At 40.6% G+C, this 20,474-nt stretch overlaps 1 protein-coding gene across 1 annotated transcript in view; it reads left to right on the plus strand.

Moving 5' to 3' along the window:
- Positions 1-20,474, plus strand: part of LOC121328360 (FK506-binding protein 5-like) — a 29,479-nt gene that overhangs the window by 2,138 nt on the left and 6,867 nt on the right. The window contains exons 3-6 of the mRNA XM_041272983.1: positions 1,037-3,004; positions 9,749-9,821; positions 11,400-11,499; positions 12,527-12,652. Of these exons, the coding sequence (XP_041128917.1) occupies positions 1,037-3,004; positions 9,749-9,821; positions 11,400-11,499; positions 12,527-12,652 (2,267 nt within the window). The remainder of the gene's footprint in view (positions 1-1,036; positions 3,005-9,748; positions 9,822-11,399; positions 11,500-12,526; positions 12,653-20,474) is intronic.

Below are 20,474 nucleotides of genomic sequence, written 5' to 3' on the forward strand. Positions count from 1 at the left end.
ACGGGCCAGACTTTGGAAATGATGCAGCGGCTTTTGTCTGCCAACAAATCATACATAGTTTTATTCCAGTCCTCTTGATCTGGGATTATTGAAGGAGATGATCTTGTGTACGTCTGCGGCAAACATCCTTGATGTAACGCAATGCTTTCCTGTGTTTCCAGTCTTGACATGCTTGTGGTGATGCTGCTGTCTTTCTAAAGATTAACTCCTTGCAGTGGCTGTTGCTTTGTTGCAATGAACCTGAAAAGAGTCTTTACTCTTAACTGAAACCAGTAGCAAGCAGGCAGATCAATCAAGAACAAAACAACATACTGTAGTGTGGAAATGTATTTGAACACCCCAGGATCTGTCATTGATATCCTTTATATACCTACATGCATGAAAACCTCAGGGTGTGGCGATCGCTGCCTAACCAGGAGGTGACTGATGATATCGTTGCTAAAGAAAACACAGCCTGCAGCTTGTGAGTTTCCTGTCAGTCTCCTCCCACAGTGGTTACTGTTTACCATCTGCAGAGCGATGAGACAAAAATGTTGTGATAGGATACTGCATCAAAGACTAATCTGGTTTTATTACCTACTGAGCTGCACACAGACTTTAGGACTAGAGACTGGTTTTAAACTACCTCTGTTGCCATCAGATATTCTTTTAAAGGTACATTTCTTCTCATTACATTTTTTTAATGACAGACATCCAGTCCTACAATACACACATATTCTCAAGAATATAACTTTAACCTTCATCCATGCATAAATCTAAACCCTGCACACTTGGTCATCTTCTTAAAGTTGTATTTGAAAACACGTCAATCACTGGGAGTTGTTTCAAAGAAGAAAAAAAAAGATTCGCTAGTAAAAGCACGGCAATGTGTAATAAAGCACAGTGAAAGCATAGTAAAGCATAGGCACACACTAATGTGAGACTCTTCATGTAAAGTGTATCCAAATAAAATACGTACATAAAACTGATTTAACACTACCAAGTACCCTGTGCATCTAATAACGTTGCATAAAAGTTTTATCTTGCTTTGTTTCAGATGCATTTTCAACCACAGACAATGTGGATGACGAAACAAGCTTGGATGAGGAATACGATTTCCTAAAACTTCCATCGTTTATGGAGCAAGTGGAGGAGACCGGAAACGATTCAGATCCTAGAGAATCTGAGGGTCAAACGGAAGAGGAGATCGATGATTCAGCCAACAATAATCGCCGGGAGACTGAGATGTTTAGGGATTCAGAAATCACAGAGGTTGAAGGAAAAAGTGGAGCAGAGACTTGTGGAGATGATGACCTAGTCAATAAAAATCAGCAGTGGAATGATGACAGTCCAGGTCTCCTGGAAGAAGATTATGATAAGTACCATCTGGAAAAGAATAGCGAAGAAAGGGGACTAGGAGAAGATTACAAGGAACAATCTGAGGGAGATTTAGGAGCAGTAGAGAGTGCAGAAAATCTAGCTAGTTTATCAGAGGAGGAAGACTTAGAAGTCAGTGGACATGAGAAAGAAGATCAGGGTCATTTTGAAGGAGATTTAGGAGCAGATAGACTGGAGGAGAGCTCAGATGAAGACCAAGGTGTGTGCCTAGATGAGGAAAGGAGTCTGGAAGAGATGGAAAAGTGGGAACAAAACTCTGAGGATCAGTTTTTGAAGATGGAAGGAGGTTGGGATGTTAATTTGCTGGGCAGTAAAGAAGTGGGGGAAGTATCGAATGTTGTCCAAGATGAAGGTGATGGCGTCAATACTGATGAGGACTTGGGTGTTGAAGATGAACACCTAGTTGGTGATGTTGTGGATGTGCACTTAGAAGAGGGAGAACACTTGCAAGTGAGATCTGAGGAAGACCTGGAAGAAACTCACCAAGGAGTGACACAACAGTTTTTCATCAACTGGGAAGGGGCAGGAGAAGAGGACTTAGTGAATTACCACCTGGAAGATGACTGCCTGCAAGTCATACCTGAAGAGCTTGAACAAGGCTCTTTGAAAGACCTAGAGGAGATATATCAAGAAGAAGAAGAAGAAGAAGAAGAAGAAGAAGAAGAAGAAGAAGAAGAAGAAGAAGAAGAAGAGCATGAGAAAGACTTAGATGTTGAGGAGCATGTAGACTGGCATCAAACTATGGAAACCCACCTAAAAGAAGAGGATCTGATGGTGATACCTATGGAAATCCTTGAAGAGCCATACCAAGAAGTAGAAGCGGATCAGGAAGAAATAAAGCACAGACAAAAAGAAGAAGATACCTTTTATGCCGAGTCTTTGTCAAAGTGGGATAGAACAGGAATGGAGCATTCTATAAGCGAGTCAGAGAGTAAGATCCAGAAAGATGGGAATAAAAGTCCCCCACCGGGCTGTCTTGACCTAGACCTGTACAGAAGTGAAGAGTTGTGTCCGGATGACCCAGCGGTCAAAGAGCTGAACCTCATAGACAATGAACTTTTGTTGAAAGGAGTGGAGTTTTCAATGAGTAAAGGATCAAAAGATCTTCCTTACAAGGAGCCTCAAGAGATACTGGAGAAGTACATTGAATGCCTAGCTAAGGAAGAGAAGAGACCAGATTCTGGAGATGAGGATAGAGAGGTCCTCCCAAGAAGCTGTCCAAAGGTGGAGATCCAAGTCATTGGCTGCAGCGATGAAGAAACTGAAAGTCCTGAATTTGAGAGCCTGGAGTTGACAACAGATAAGGAACAGGGACGAGACAAGAAGGAGATTGAGCTACCACAGAAGGACTGGCAGAACTCGGACGTTGAGGATTCAGTTCAGACAGAATCCACGGGTGGAGTTCTGGAGAACTTCCCAGAAGATCCACATTATTCCACAGTGATCACCCAAGGGTTGATGGGACCTTTGGACCTACAAGTAGATGTTCAGAGGGTCACACAGGCTGAGGACAGCAGAGGTCAGAAGAAGGAAGATCTAGAAGGATCAGGAATTTTGGAGTCTTACCTGTTGTATGATGAAATGTTGGCAAGCCAGGAGAACGCAGAGATGTGGAGCCAGAAAAGAGGTAAGCACTGAACTTGTGATCTGGAATACAACTGCATTAACGGGGTATGTAACTGATGTCTTAATAAATAAACAATGTAAGGAGTTAGTAATAAATCTCATAATAATAATAATAATAATAAGAGTAAGCTCATAAAATGAACTATTTGCTGCAGACATTGCAATATAGTCACTGGTCACAATATAAGTAAGATGCAGTAGAATTCGTCATATCTGATTGAATTGGCTGCTGGGGTCCATCGGAATTGTAAAGATATTGTATCTCCGAGGGAGTCGTACTATATTGCAATTGCTTTATTAACGTCGGGAGAATTATAAATTAAAGGTGTCAAATACACCAGTGTGTCTAAAACACCACTGTACTATACTGCATGTACACTATCGAAAGAAAACCAATGGAATTTATTGCAAAATAAAGCACCATAATAAAGTATTTGGCAATTTACAAAACAGCATTCTGAAAGCAGTTCTCAGCTCATGCCAAAGCAATCCAACAGGTTTACTTTGGTGTGAATTCCCAAACGCACCGTATCTTTCCTTTAAAAAAAAAAAAATCTGCAATCTGTTCTGTCCTGCCAAGAGCTGAATGTATTGTTTTAGACCCCTAATAAAATGGGCATTGATCAGTTTCCATCAGCACCGTTCAGTTGCTAGCGGTAGCCTGTGTGAATGACACAAGCCAGAGGTCCATCTGTTAATAGAGGGGATCATATTTTAAGGATACTCTAATAATAACATAATGGTGTTGGACAACAAAACACACGTCATTGTTGTTTTGGGGGTGGGTGTTTAAATTGTTCAGTAATTGGAAATCTGAATCAATACATTTTCTTTTCAAATGACATTTTTCCCATGCAATGACATGAGGAAAGAAATTTTGCATAACACTGTTCATAGCTTTGAGCTTACGTACTAGTTAAAATGTGTATGTGCTCATAGAGGTATGATAAAGCATAGGCATGCACTGTAAAGCACTGAGAGGTATGGCAAAGCATAGGGAAGCATTGTAAAGCATAGGGAAGCATTGTAAAGCACATAGAGGTCTGATAAAGCACAGGAAAGCATTGTAAAGCACAGAGAGATATGGTAAAGCATATTCAGGGTAATCAAAATACACATTTGTTCCCAAGTTTCATTCATATACATGGAATTCTGATTATGAAATATGTTAAGTGGGAACAAAATCTTGTTAAGGAAGGACTGTGAATTTGGGTCTGTAGCAAAGGAGACCCCAGTCTGTGTTGTTCTTTGTGACTACAATAACTCTCTCTTTGAAGTTAGAAAGAAAAACGTGTTTTCACTTGTCAGTGAAGATTAGCCTGGATTAGATCATACTGATGCCATCCATGTATTGTAATTCTAATTAAACACCTCCATCTTCACAGCGACTGTGTGTTAATACTATCTCACATTTTTTATGATCTCCAGTATTCTTTGTTTGTATTCCAAAACATGGCTTCAGTGGCCTTTTGGAGGTGCAAGTCATTAACTACAGCCCTTATAAAAGTATGCTTTACCAGACCTCTCTGTGCTTTACAATGCTTCCCTATGCTTTTCCAGACCTCTCTGTGCTTTACAATGCTTCCCTGTGCTTTACTATACCTCTCTGTGCTTTACAATGCTTCCCTGTGCTTTACTATACATCTCTGTGCTTTGCAATGCTTTCCTATGCTTTACTATGCTTTCACTATGCTATAACTACTGAGAGACACTTATTGTAAAGTGTTACCCAATTGTTCCTGAGATAACAATAAAAATAATTGACAAACACAAGAGAACAGGAACTACTGCAACTAGTTCCAGATGTGGAAGACCAAGGAAGATTTCTGCAAAATCTGGAAGAATCGTTCTAGCAGCTTGGCAAAATCCTCGGATTACTGCAAAAGATTTGTACACAAAAATTGAGAGAAGATGGTCAAGAAATTCACGAGCGAAGAATTCAACGATACAAGATGAATGCCCATGGGTGAAAACCAAGATGCAAACCTTTGTTAAAAACAATACACAAAAGAAAGCGATTGGAGTTTTCCATTGAATACTTGAAGAAGCCTGATGATTTCTTCAACTGAATTTGATGGTCAGACGAATCCAAAATATAACTTTTTTTGACTAAGAAAGCAACAATATGTTTAGAGGAAGAGAGGAGAAGAAGTTCATCATGCCCAGTGTTAAACACGATGGAGGTTGTGTGATGGGATGGGCTTGTTTTTCTTCCTCAGGCACTGGCGACCTTTGTATTGTAGAAGGATCAATGAATGCTGCAAAATATCAAGACATTTTGTTCTCACATTTGTTATCTAGTGCTAGAAGGCTTATTGGATGAAAATTTGTATTCCAGTTGGATAATGACCCTAAGCATTCTGCAAAGTCTACAAAGGAATTTCTGAAATAAAAAGGAAGATTACAGTTATGTATTGGCCATCTCAGTCCCCAGACTTGAATCCCCATCGAGAGGTTGTGGATTGACTTGAAGGCTGCTGTTGCAAAAAGGAAAGCAAAGTCGATTGCAGAACTCAAAGCTGTCTGTGTTGAAAATTGGAACGATGCCAGGAACTGGTTTCAAAATGCAAAAAAAGAAAGCAAAGGGTGGGCAGACAAAATACTAATGTAAAGGCCCTCACACACCAGACGCGACACAATTTTTACTGGGGCGACATGACAAATTTGCTGCGAAAACACAGTGCACACCACAAGCGATCACAGAAACGACGTGACAGCTGGAAATTCGTAAGGTCTTTCAGAAAGTATGATTACTAACAAAGGCAGTAGAAAATGGCTTATTACTAGAGGTCAGGGAAATTATGTACTGCAAGTAGGATCTTTACCTCCATTTTCAGTGAAAGTGTGTGACGGGGAACCCACCCCTTGTGTGCATTTTATTATTTATGTAGGCATTCATTTATTATTATTATTATTATTATTATTATTATTATTATTATTAGTATTATTCATAGTAGTAGTATATAAATTTATAAATATACACCTGCCTATCAGGTATAGTGTACTAATAATAAATTCTATTGAGTTTTTCGTACGCAATATAAACAAATAATAATAATATAATAATAATAATAATAATAATAATAATAATAATAATAATAATAACAAATAATACCTACATAAATAATAAAATACACCCAAGGGGTGAGCACCCCGTCACAAAGTGAAACAGGGCTTGATTTCAAACCACATGACATGAAGCTGTTCTCTGATTGCTCAGTTGTGTATTTGTCGCTCGACAAATTAGCAAAAATAGCACCAGTTTCTGTTTTTTTTTCATCGCTCGTGTTGGAATTTGTGTCTCGGCGACGTCGCTTGTCGTATCGCCTTTGGTGTGAAGGGCGCTAATGAAAAGCAGAGGTTTTATTGATTTTCTCGTGTTTCTTTGTCATATCGCTCATCGTGTCGCATTTGGTTACATAAATAAAAGCCTGAGGGTTCTAAGGAGTGCCCACCCGTATAATATATATATAATATATTGATTTTATATATATAGATATTCTATATATATATATAATATATATCGTGTGCACCGTGGTTTCAAACACCCGTAAATTTGTTTACTCAAAAATTGTGGTCAACCTCACCTCTATGTGAATCACTTAGGACAGAAGGAAGAGACACTTCTTCACAGAGAGTGGTGAGGGGATGGAATTTTTTTTACCTAGTCATGTTGCTGAAGGAGACACTTCTTCACACAGAGAGTGGTGAGGGGATGGAATGGGTTACCTAGTCATGTTGCTGAAGGAGACTCTTCTTCACACAGAGAGTGGTGAGGGGATGGAATGGGTTACCTAGTCATGTTGCTGAAGGAGACACTTCACTGAGAGTGCCAGGGCCCAACAATATATATATATATATATATATATATATATATATATATATATATATATATATATATATATATATATATATACACAGGCAGACAAAAGTATTTGGGCATTTAAACAAAATGAGTTTTTAACACCAGTTGGAGTGGAGATACACTTAGGACAGAAGGAAGGAGACACTTCTTCACAGAGAGTGGTGAGGGGATGGAATGGGTTACCTAGTCATGTTGCTGAAGGAGACACTTCTTCACACAGAGAGTGGTGAGGGGATGGAATGGGTTACCTAGTCATGTTGCTGAAGGAGACTCTTCTTCACACAGAGAGTGGTGAGGGGATGGAATGGGTTACCTAGTCATGTTGCTGAAGGAGACTTCTTCACACAGAGAGTGGTGAGGGGATGGAATGGGTTACCTAGTCATGTTGCTGAAGGAGACACTTCACACAGAGAGTGGGGAGGGGATGGAATGGGTTACCTAGTCATGTTGCTGAAGGAGACTCTTCACACAGAGAGTGGTGAGGGGATGGAATGGGTTACCTAGTCATGTTGCTGAAGGAGACTCTTCTTCACACAGAGAGTGGTGAGGGGATGGAATGGGTTACCTAGTCATGTTGCTGAAGGAAACTCTTCTTCACACAGAGAGTGGTGAGGGGATGGAATGGGTTACCTAGTCATGTTGTTGAGGCTGAATCACTGGGATTCTTGACTAAGTTCTGAGATCAATCAGCTTCTAGGAAGTGGAGTAGCATAGACAGGCCGAATTTTCTCACTTTTTTATAACATGGTTGCACACAGCAGATTGATGTAATTGTTATCTGCAATGCCATATTAATAGTCAGGAACAGTGCAAGGATAGATGGGCCGAATGGCCTCCTCTTGTTGATAAACATTATTTTGTTTTTATAAACTGTCTCTTATAAACTGGAACAGAATTCTGCAGTTGTCCTTGTCCAGTGCAAACAGACTGCAGACAATGTTTAGAATAGATAATTTATCTCATGTCTATTTTTAGTGGATGTTCTGTCTTGTTAATAACTTTGCTGAATACAGCATGAAAGCATATTAAAAAAACAAACCATTGCAAACACTTATATACATTTCTCATAGTAAAAGCTTAGCAAAGTTGCACAGTGAAAGCATGGTAAAGCATAGGCAAGCATTGTAAAGCACAGAGGTCAGGTAAAGCATAGGGAAGCATTGTAAAGCACAGAGAGGTCTGGTAAAGCATAGGGAAGCATCGTAAAGCACAGAGAGGTCTGGTAAAGCATAGGGAAGCATTGCAAAGCACAGAGAAGTATGGCAAAGCATATTAAAAAAACACAGCAAACCAGAATAAACTATGCATAGTATTACCGTGGAAAAATAATGCAAAATTTCCCTCTGTAAATGTGCAATAGGTGCTTGCCAGTTTTATTGTTTACAAATGCTGTGAAAAAATATAATTAATAAAGAAATACACATTTACTGTAATGTGCGCCTCTTTCGTATAGAAAAATGTGAGATCTACACAGTGGTGGTAATACATACTAAATAATATTTAGTGGAATTATTTTTGTCAGCTATATGCCTTTTAAATGTAACATTGTTTCGATTCAATAGCCCCCTCATTGTCTGTGTCTCGGTGATAGTGAGGGTTATACAACACATGGTTTCGTCTGTTCTTTGTGATACTCCAGAGCTGGGAGATCCAGGGATTGCCTGCTTCCTTCCTACATCCCAGAATCTCTAACTCAACAAAGACAGCCTTCTTCAGCCTGCCCTCCCCCACCCTGTCCACAGACAAACGAAAGTGCAAAAGCACAAGCTATTAACACAACATCCCAACTGCCATTAACTGTGCACAAACCTTATAGCTCTATAGAAGAATGCATAATGCACGGGTGAGACTGCACTTAGAATACTGTGCTGAATTCTGGTCACCATGGCACCAAAGAGACAGTGTGGCCCTGGAGAGAGTCCAGCGAAGAGCAACCAGACAAACCCCATTGCTTAATTCGTTATGTAGGTAAGGGGGTGGGGGACTGAGCCTGGAACAAACAAGAATTAGGAGGGACTTGATCAAAATCTTCACAATCTTAAAAGGATTTGATTAACCCTAACCAATACTTTAAGAACAAAAACCAGGATCAGAGGACACACAGTTGGAAATGAAGTGTACTTAGGACAGAGGGAACGAGACACTTCTTCACACAGAGAGTGGGGAAGGGATGGAATAGGTTACCTAGTCATGTTGCTGAAGGAGACACTTCACACAGAGAGTGGTGAGGGGGTGGAATGGGTTACCTAGTCATGTTGCTGAAGGAGACACTTCACACAGAGAGTGGTGAGGGGGTGGAATGGGTTACCTAGTCATGTTGCTGAAGGAGAACTTCTTCACACAGAGAGTGGTGAGGGGATGGAATGGGTTACCTAGTCATGTTGCTGAAGGAGACTCTTCTTCACACAGAGAGTGGGGAGGGGATGGAATGGGTTACCTAGTCATGTTGCTGAAGGAGACACTTCTTCACACAGAGAGTGGTGAGGGGGTGGAATGGGTTACCTAGTCATGTTGCTGAAGGAGGCACTTCTTCACACAGAGAGTGGTGAGGGGATGGAATGGGTTACCTAGTCATGTTGCTGAAGGAGACACTTCTTCACACAGAGAGTGGTGAGGGGATGGAATGGGTTACCTAGTCATGTTATTGATTCACTGAGATCCTTTAATCGTAGCAATGTTCTGAGATCAATCAGCTACTAGGAACCAGATGAGCCCTGAGAGATGAATGGCCTCCTCTCATTCATGAATTTTCATCTGTTCTTATATACCTCCCTCTCACACATGCTGTGGACCCTGCTGGTAAGATGGAGCAGTATCTATTTTGTTATAAAGTTACCTCTGTTCTGCAATATTAAATGATGCTGTCATTTGCTTTTCTAGGTCCTTCCAAAGATAAAAAGCATTCCGTCCATTTTTGCTTGGATGCTGTCATTATACAGCCTGAGAAACACAGGTAGGTGACTTCATATAACCCCACATATACACATATGCATTCTCTGCAGAGATGGAAATAAGGCTTCTATTGCATAGCGCCTGCACCCATTCAAGGGCATAGGTGCAACAACCACATTCTTTGTCTGGTGTAGAAAGATGGGCCAATGTAAAATTGTACTTTATGCTTCTGAGCACAGAAAACATTCTCTTTGAGCCATTGCCCAAACCTTACGCCTACCGTTAATTAAGATTAGGTTTTGGGTTAGGCTTAAGGTTAGGGTTTATTTAAATCTAAAGCAGTGTGGTCCAGTGGTTAAAGTCCAGGGCTTATAAGAAATCCCACCTCTAACACTGACTGGCTTGCTGTGTGTGACCCTGAGCAAGTCACTTAACCCCCTAGTGCCCCATCCTGCGGATGAGATGTTACATCAATGTCCTATTGGAAGCGACTGCATATAATGCACAGATCACAGACTACTTCCATAACGCACTTTATGATGGCGGGCCACTACGAAAGACGCAATATAAAAATAAATAAATATTATTATTATTATTATTATATTATTATTTATTATTTTTTATTATTATTATTATTATTATTATTATTATTATTCAATAAACTGTGAAAGAAAAGAAAAACAGAGAAAGATAAAAAAACAGAGATCGATAAAAAGAAAGACTCAAGGGTTCTGTAACTCTCAAGTCAAACTTGTTGTATTTTTTTCTCAAAGCTGGTTGTACAATAAGGTTAAAGACAAAGCAGTTATGAACAAATTCCAAAGGCTTGTTATCAGAGCTGGTTGAGGATAAACAAATACTGAGACCCAAAACTGAGTGCTTTCCCTGCCAACAAAACCAACCTTTCCCTTTTGTGTTTCAAAACAGCTGTGATTGAGTCAGGCAGATGGAATGCAGTAACACACCTAAAACAAGATGTAGGGGTTCTATTAATCAACACTAGGAGGTGCTGTGCATCTCCTAAACTAGAGACAATGGGCTATATACGATGCCAGTGCCTGTCACTCTCTCAGCTGTAGGGGGTGATATTGGGGTTCTCTTAGAGAGGAGATAACCCAAAGGCTTTTTGGCTATACTTATTATTCCTGATCAATAGATGGTAATTTTTAAATACACTGCTATCAGAACAATTCCAGTGAATCTTACCTAATATATATAATTTTCGTAGGTTAAACCCTAACCTTAAACCTAACCCATTTTTCTATATGAAAAATGCACACATTACAGTAAAGGTGAATTGGTTTTTTAAATAGGGATTTATTGAATTGTATATAATATTGTATCTGTGCTGTAAGATACAAGCTGATATCCCCTCCACAGTTGAGAAGTCAAAGTGGCTTTGCCATAAGTGGGCTACTGGCCAACCTCAAATGTGTGAAAATTAGCTTGCATCTTACACAACAACAAATACCATTGTTTTTATGATACATAAATAACAAGAATAAAATTAGCTCATTTTAACGTAATTTCCCTCTGATACAAAGAAAAAGGCTGGACGCCTCTCATCTACCGCACTTGCAGGGCTGTGTAGAATAACAGAAGAAATCTTTTAAATAATGAGTTATTTTTTTCCCATCAGCAGCGACTCAGATTCTGAAAGCAGCATTCCGGATCCAAGCGAATATTTCCAGACTGAAAAAATATATTCTGAGAAATATCTGGAGCTGGAAGCGTCCGAGGTAAGATGAATTGATGGGGAGGGCTAGACCCCTTTTGCACTGGGACATCCAAGCTGTGGGATCCCCAGGCCTTCGTTCCCTTTGCTTTTCCATTGGTTATCACCAAACCGTGAAACTCTGGCCTCACAACGCATCTGAATCCATCTGGGAGGTGAGCAGAGCCAGGGGCGTGGTTTGCGATTTCCGTCATTACGCTCTGTCAGTCAGTAAGTACGCTTGGAATCTTTTTTTAATCAGCCCGTCGTTGCTTTTCAGTTGTATTCAGTAATATACAAAGAACAAAAACGAAGACAGCCATTGCTTCTGGCTCCACCTTTCTCAATTCAAAGAGAGTGCCTCTTAATACCGCATCATCTACCTGCGACTCGACAACGGTCATTGCGTGTGACATCAGCAGCTCGGCCTCAGCAGTGGAAACACAACCAGACTCCTACTAAGCCACGCCAGACTGGATCCCCCTGTAGAATCAACTAATTCTGCTTCATAAAGTCGAATGAAACCTGCAGAATAATGCTACGTTAACATACTGAATTACATACCGCTTTGTAGTTTGAAATATTCTTAATGAAAACGTGTGACATTTCAAAGCATGAAATACAGAACTGTACGACTAGCATGGCTTCCAGTAGGCTGTTGCGAGATCATTTTGTAGTTTCTTTGATTACATGATGTTAAATCAAATAAATTAATCTAAATTATGTTCATGTATGTATGCTATTTTTAAAATGATGTCTAAATCCAAAAAAGAGGCAGTATCAAAGGCTTTGATTGGGGGATAATTAGCAAGCTTTTCAAATTTGCAGACAACACAAAGCTTGGGGGAGTGGTAGCCACGCTTCCAGCTGCAAAAAGAAGGTGGCAAAAATGTGATAATTATAGTTACATGCTGGCCAAAAAAATGAAGGGTCCAAACACCAAATGGCTGTATCGTACGAGAACAGTTGGGATGTGCTAGTGGAAAAGGGGTATGAGAAAAACAGGGGTCCTAACGTGTGTGTGTTTGTGAAATGAACCCTTTGACTTTCAGGATGAGATTGAAACGGATGATTTGCCAGAGAGATGCTCCCTGCTTCTCCAGCAAATCCATGTGACACGAGAGGCCCTAAACGACTTCGCTATGGATCTGAGGGACCAGCGAAGGAGCAGCAGCAAGGTCAGTTCCATTAGTAACGTCACCCCAAGAGGACGATACCAAGACATTTCAAATGACTGCAGCACTGTGGCAAAGTGGTTAATAGTGTGCAGGTGCAGGTGATTAAAGGACTGACAGTTGTAATCCAGGTGCAAAGGTTTGTTTTATTTGTTTTGTCCAGTGCCTGACTACGAAACAAACACTAAATAATAATGATGTTAAGTAATACAGCAGCGTGTATTACTTCAATTATAATCCCCGGTTTTGCTCCGCAGATAATAGTCTGTTTTTATTATACACCCACACAAAACACAAAACACAGACTCAAGTCCGCTAGTGCGTGAATTAGTGCGAGTGGTGCAAACACAGTGTATTGTGATGTGCTGTTCCGTGTTTGTGCTGGCCTCTGGCGACAGCTCCAGAATCGTGTCTAGCCGCCTAGTAATATAAAACACAACACAATTACAGACAAACAAAACAAAACACTCACAAATGTTTTTATTCCTCACGGGGTCTCTCACAGTCCTTACAGTTCAAAATGCTTTTAAACCAAGCGAAGGGACAGATACATCGCTTCAACCCCTATTTATACCGTCACTCATGACCCCTTGGTAAATGATCGCAGCCGCTCCTATAATCCGCGGCTGCCACATCATTTACCTTCCGGGTCAATGAGTTAGTGTACCGAAGCTCCATCTCTTTTCTACATGACTGACTTCCTTTTAACCCTCGGAATGAAGTGTCAGGTCAAGTAGTCCAGAGTATTCTGTTCCCATTACTTAGTGCCCTCACAAGTCGGGAGGGAGATTTACCACCAAGAATCATTGTCTTTCTGTCAGAAGCACATAAAGTAATTGCAGCTAGCTAAATTATTCCATAAAACTCAATTTTCTGTGTGTTGAGCTTCATACCCGGAAAGCCAAAATTAAGGATTTAACCCCCACCCCCCCATCGTGAAGAAATATTGATTTAGAATGTATTAAATGAATACAGCTTGTGTTCTGATTTTTTCAAACAAAAATGAATTTGATACTAAATGGGTTAATATTGTTCAGTGTGCAGATCTAGAATATGTCTACAGGGTGGATGATACCACCCCTCCCCTGCACCCCACCCCCCACCCCACACTCATTCGCAGCAAATAGTTTACAGCTCTGGCAAAAAGTTTTGGATCACCTTATAAAATTACCTGATTTTGCTTCATAAAGTCAAATGAAATCTGCTGAATAATGTTATGTTGACATATTGAATTTGTAGCTTTCCATATACTTAACTACACTTGAAAATGTGACTGACATGAAACACTGTACTACTATTGTGGCTTCCGATAGACTTTTGCAAGATCATTTTGTAGTTTCCTTGATTACATGGTGCTAAAAAAAAGATCAAAATCCTAAATGTCTCAATGCTAAAATTCGAGGTGATCCAAAACTTTTGGCCACAGCTGTGTGTACTGGCATACTTGTCCTGTGGCTGCTTGGTTGCTGGGGGTGCTGTGCTCATGGTTGGTTGATTTGCTGAGTTTGCCTCACTTTTGAGTATTACACAATAGTTAGTTCCTGGCAGCCTGTCTGGATCAGGGGCCTGGGATTCATCTCTTTTGCCCTTATTTGGTGTATGGAATGCCGGCAGGTCAGGAGTGACTCAACTCAGTCTTCAAGACAAGTCTCTAAATTACAGAGCCTGGAATCCATTAACCATTTATAGTCTAGGAATGAACCCCCCCCCCCACATCTCCAGAAAGTAAAAAGCTTGCTAAGCGCTCAATGCTTGTAAAGCAAAACAGTCAAAAGTATTTATCCTTTCCCCTCCACCCTGGTTGTAAATAGTTATCTCCCTGGGGGGTGGGGGTGGGGGTGGGGGGAGTTGTCTGGACGTCATACTTACATTTTTGCTTCAATCTGGGAAAAGGCTTATCCAGTTGTGATGAATCTTGGTACTAATCACTTAACATAGAGAGGGTTGTCTCTGGCTTTCATCGTCTTTCCCCGGGTATAGGTGAGCTGGCCGGTCTGGGCGAGGTGTAGCTAAAGATGGCTGTCTGTGTTCCAGTGGGATTTTGACCCAGGAAGTAGCAGTGAGGCAGCAAAGGTCATAGTGTGGCGGTAAAAGGTCCCGTTGGGTTGTGGGATTGATTAATATGTAAACGAGGGAAGATGGACGAAGTTGAACAAACATTTTGTGGCAGTTTTTATTTTCGGTCTTTGCACAGCTGTCAGCAGTCTTAAAGAGGTTTCATCAGAAAGCAATAAGAGAAAAGTGTTGGGAGACAGCAGCCATTGTTCAGAACACTTTGTCTCTTCAGCACGTTCAACGCCGTGCTTCAACACAGCTTGGCCTCGTTGTTAGAATCAGGTAGCAGAAAAACACACCCAAGAAAGTTACTGAAAACTGAATCAAATTTAGAGGCGTGTGAGTAGTCTAAACATGTTTCTTATTCATTTTAGAATTGCAATTGATGTTGTTTCCTCTAGAAATACCTAAAGGAAGAAATCATTGAGAAAGACTTCTAGTGGAAACGTTTCTCATTGAATTTACAGTAGTGTGCAAATGTATTAGGTTTGTCAGGGTGTGAGGATTTCAATTTTCAGTCAGTAATCAGTGCAATAGAAAAGGCTAGACAACTTTGTGCTTTAATTGGGCATCTCAAACAACTTCTAAAAAGTCTCATGCATTTTACCATTACTATGTTAAATAAATTGCATGTTTGGCCTATTAAAGTCGAAAATTAAATTAGACAATCACTAATTTGCCTATTTTCAGTTCCAGTGGTTTGATTTCATATGTACAACAAATTAAAGCAACTGAAGCAATGGTGTTCTATTACATTTGCAGAAGACTGTATGACAGTTCTTTAAGTAAATTCAGCTCTGCTGAGTGTGCAAGAGTTATGGACTTTTTTTTTCTTTCAGGGAGAATAAACAGCTGTATTCTTGGTAAAGGATGCTTTTTTTTTTTTTTTCTTGCTCCATTAAGAAACCTCTAGTAATACTTGAAGCTGTTTAAAGACCCCAGCGGGGCTGGACTGTCCAAATATAGTGCCTGAAGAGAAATCCCATTTCAGACAAGACCGCACCCGCTGTTTTCTGTTTACGTGATCTTTCAAACTCCTCTGCGTTTCAAAGACGGGTTTACCTGACAGCTAGATAGAGAAGTTTGGGATTTGTTTTAAGAATTGTAATTGGTTTACAGGGGAGAGAGGGCTTCCCTTAAATGGAAGTGTAGGGTTTGAAGTGTGGTGTGTGAGGGTGTCTGTGTGTGCTGGGAGGGGAGTGTGGGAAGCCTGCCTCTTGTGTGCAGCACAGTTTCAATGCTATGAATGTATAGTCTGTCTGAAACATGCATTAAACCCCACAGGCAACATGGATCAATCAATCAATCAATCCATCTTTATTTGATATAGCCCCTTTCATAGTGGACCACCATCACAAAGCTCTTTACAAGTTGCACTAACAACAAGAAAATCCATAATACTTTAAATACAGAGAAATGCATAATATGTGATACAGTAAAAAGCAATGCATAATACATTAAATACAGTGGCAAGTGCATAATACAAGACATAGTAGCAGCTAACATAGCAACACAGCAGCTGATAGCAGATATCAGGTTTAAATCCCAGCTCAGCCACTGACTCACTGTGTGACCCTGAGCAAGTCACTGAACCTCCTTGTGCTGCGTCTTTGGGGTGAGATGTTGTTGTAAGTGACTCTGCATCTGATACATAGCTCACACACCCTAGTCTCGTAAACTAAACAAGCTTTCTCCAATGTGGAGGTGGCCCTATCTACAAACACAATGCTTGGGTGCACCAGCAAAAATGTAGCGTACAAATTCAAGGAGGTTATGATGAGGTTGTGCTTCACAGGTGAGACCGCACTGAGAATACTGTGGAATATGATTGAGGAAACTAGATTTATTTAGCCCCTAGAACAAAGAACACTTATGGGGGATTTGCTTGTAGTCTTTAAGAACTTCAAAAAGGGTTGACAAACCTTAGCCAAGGCTTTAACTGCAGTTCATACCAGGAACTAGGGACAAAGTAGTAAATTAAGACAGAGGGAAGGAGACACTTCTTCACACTGAGAGTGGTGAGGGGATGGAATTGGTTACCTAGTCATGTTACTGAGGCTGAATCACTGGGATCCTTTAAGCAAAGGTTTTGAGATCAGTCAGCTACTAGGAACAGGACAAGCTTAGATAGGCCGAATGGCCTCCTCTAGTTAAAAAATGTGCTTAAGTTCTTGGCCAATATACAGCCTACTGTATCTTGCAATGGTCAGTTTGAAGGGACAATCGCAATTAGCAATAGGGGCTTTGAAAGGGATGAAAACCGAAAAAGGGAGTATAGTTGGAAGTGGTGACATACCGACATCTGTATTCTGCTAGTAATCTGTTAACAGGATGGTGCTGATTGATAAAGCTGATTTCTGTTATCTCTAGATACCACGACACTGTTGTATCAAAGCAGAGACAGTGTCTGCTAAGAAGCTGAAGAACTGTACCTCAAAGCCTGTTTCATGTGTTGATTAAAACAAGCCAAATTAATACATTTCCTCATTGACAGTTGGGTTACATGAATGTGTGTGGTGTGTATTTCTAGCTGCCAGTTCAGAAACCCTTGTATGGTCTGTTGTTATGATTTTATTCTAAATATCCAAGCAGTAAATGCATATCCATTCAATCCTAATAGAGCAAATACAAAACACAGTGTGATTTGATATCGGGGCAGTTCAAGAGCAGGTAACAGTGTTGATAGATACATCAGGGTTAGATAGGAGTGTAAGTGAAAAACAAGATACTACAGATTGGGTTGAGTGCAGAATTAAAAACAGTAAAATAAGGATTAGATAAGTGCATGTTAAAGTACATTAAAGGCAGAGTGCTATATTGTCCAGAAGGGAAGAGCTGAATTTTCCAGGTGTTGTCTGAAGAGGTGTGTCTTGAGGAGTTGCCGGTAGGTGGTCAGGGACTGGGCAGTCCTGACCTCCGTAGGAAGGTCGTTCCACCACTCCGGAGCGAGGGTGGAGAAGGAGCGGGCTCTGGAGGCAGGGGAGCGTAGAGGAGGTACAGCCAGTCTTCTAGTGCAGGTGGAGCAGAGAGGTTGGGTGGGGGTGTAGGGAGAGTTGAGGGTCTGGAGGTAGCTGGGTGCAGTCTGCTCAAGGCATCGGTAGGTGAGCGGAAACTATATCTCACCTAATGCTTCAAAGGCAGATTTCTAATCTTGGTGCACATGCTTCATGTGGAGTTTATAAAGTGGCCAGTGTCACAGTTCATGTGTTAAAGGACATAGTTAATCGCCCCACAGGAGAAATGATAATTAGCAAGGACCTGAGGCTGGTCTCAAACCCATGATCTACAGGGCACTTCATATCCTGTTGCCTATAGACTGAGCCTCCAGGTAGCAGGTTACTCATATTTCACATACTCTTGCAGACAAACATCTTGTTTGGATTTAGATGGCGAATTACAGTATATTATGTCAAACTTAGGAGTTCGGAAGAATGTATTTATTCTCTTAGGGATTTGAAGTCTTTAAAATTTTTGTTTTAACCCTAAACACAGGACAGAGAACAGGACGAGAGTTGGAAATTAAAAGACTTAGAACAGAGGGAAGGAGACACTTCTTCACACAGAGAGTGGTGAGGGGATGGAATGGGTTACCTAGTCATGTTTATGAAGGAGACATTTCTTCACACAGAGAGTGGGGAGGGGATGACATGGGATACCTAGTCATGTTGCTGATACTGAATCAATGGGATCCCTTAATTGGTTATTGTATAAATCACATAGGAGACTGTAGATTTTCTAAGAGACCATATATTTCAGCTTTTTGAATAATTTAAATACTTATTAGATTCCAGGATTGGGTACAGGGCTAGTTAAGGAAACACTTTCGAATAATGGCCGCAAATTTACAATGACTTCTGTCAGAGTGCCGCAAGGAATAGCACTTGAATATCTTCTGCACTTCGTTCTGAAGTCATTCATTTTGAATTCAACCCCCTGTTAATTCATGTGGGTTTAATTACCCTTATTCGTAATTCATTCCATGTTCCTTTGTACCAAATGATGTATAAGGCATATATATTTCTGTGCTTTTCCAGTGGTTACACTATGCATTTTTTTTAATATGCTTTACCATGCTTTCACTGTGCTATGGTAGATTTTTACATGCTTCTTTGTAACAAATGATGTTGATTACATATATAATGGCAAACATTCGTGATAAATTCAGAGAGAGAGAGAGAGAGAGAGAGAGAGAGAGAGAGAGAGAGAGAGAGAGAGAGAGAGACTTGCTTCCAGATTCCAGAGCTGTGATTCATTATTAAGAATGATTTGATCGGCTTTACCTTTTAAAGCAAGCGAGCACATTGACACTGTGACTCCGTAACTCTACATCACACAAGGATATGAATTGGAGAGAAATTGTTCAAATATTACAGACTGGAAGCTTTGTGAGTCACTAGTTATCCAGCTTGCAGCTATGTGATTTGCAGAACTTCTGGCAAAGATTAAATCCATTTAGCTAAAATAAAAGCATTAAGGTGGGACTTGATTTAAGTTTTTAAAAGTTGACAGTTAACCCTAACCAATACTTTGAGACCTTTGTAGCTAACAGAAGTGCCAAACAGGTAACAAGCTACTATCTAATGATATTAATAAGGGAGGGCTTTATACTGAGCTACAAATATATTAACGTAGCGTGAGCATATGGATTTGTCTTGTATATTTTATTTAATATGTTTACTTGAGTAAAGCAAGGTTCTAGTCTATCCTCAGCTGAATTCAGCTTGAGAGAGTCCAGTGATGAGCAACCAGACTAATCCCAGCAGGGCTTAAAGAAATTAACTACAAAGAGAGGCTGAAAGGACTGGATCTATTCAGCCTGGAACAGAGAAGAATCAGGACCAATGGACACAATTGGAAATGAAGAGAAGACACACTTAGGACAGAGGAAAGGAAACACTTCACACAGAGAGTGGTGAGGGCGTGGAATGGATTACCTAGCCACGTTGATGAGGCTGAATCACTGGGATCCTTTAAGCATAGTAAATTTCTGAGATCAATAAGCTACTAGGAACCGGACTAGTACAGATGGGCCTAATGGCCCCCTCTTGTTCATATGTCACCCCTGGTAAAGGCACGGCCTTGTGGTGTGCAGTGTGATACACTCATTGGCTCTGGTACCAGGTTAGGGAGGCAAAACTGGCAGGGATTGCTTCTCCTCACCACGCTACAGCGGCCCCTACTGGCCAGTCATAAGGCTGCAGGGCTGCCGGGCTTGTCCTCCAGGGGGAGATAGCTCACATCCGCAGTGGAACTCCTGGCTGTAAAGAGGCAATTGCTTGGGGATCGGAGGACGCCCGGCAAACTTCACTTCTCCTGTTGTGGGGAGTTGCTGTGTTGAGGTAACATAAATATAAATTAGGCAGAAAAAAACAGGGTAAAATAGACCCTACGTTATTTTGGGGACATTTTTCATAGCTATGTCTTGCCAAAGGTTATTCCACATGCTGTAAATATTCATGAGTGAGCTGTTGAGTCTGCTTTTAGTTAAACTAAGCATGTCCATTGCGTGCATAAATGTGGGTTGTGGTGATTTGCTTTTTCATGACACTGATAAATCTCAATGGATTTTTAGCTTGTATCTGAGATAGCACTGGATGGTATTTATGTAGTGTGCCAGGAATAAGCTATTCAACTGGAACAGCTGTTTTCCCAAACAAATGTACTGAGGGACTGTGAGCATAAAATAAAAAAAGGATTACAGCTCACTTTCTACAACACCATGTATAGTAATGCTCAGCCCAAACATGGCCTTTGCAAAATCAACAGAGTG

The sequence above is a fragment of the Polyodon spathula genome, chromosome 16 (assembly GCF_017654505.1).
Source record: "Polyodon spathula isolate WHYD16114869_AA chromosome 16, ASM1765450v1, whole genome shotgun sequence".
Taxonomy (NCBI): domain Eukaryota; kingdom Metazoa; phylum Chordata; class Actinopteri; order Acipenseriformes; family Polyodontidae; genus Polyodon; species Polyodon spathula.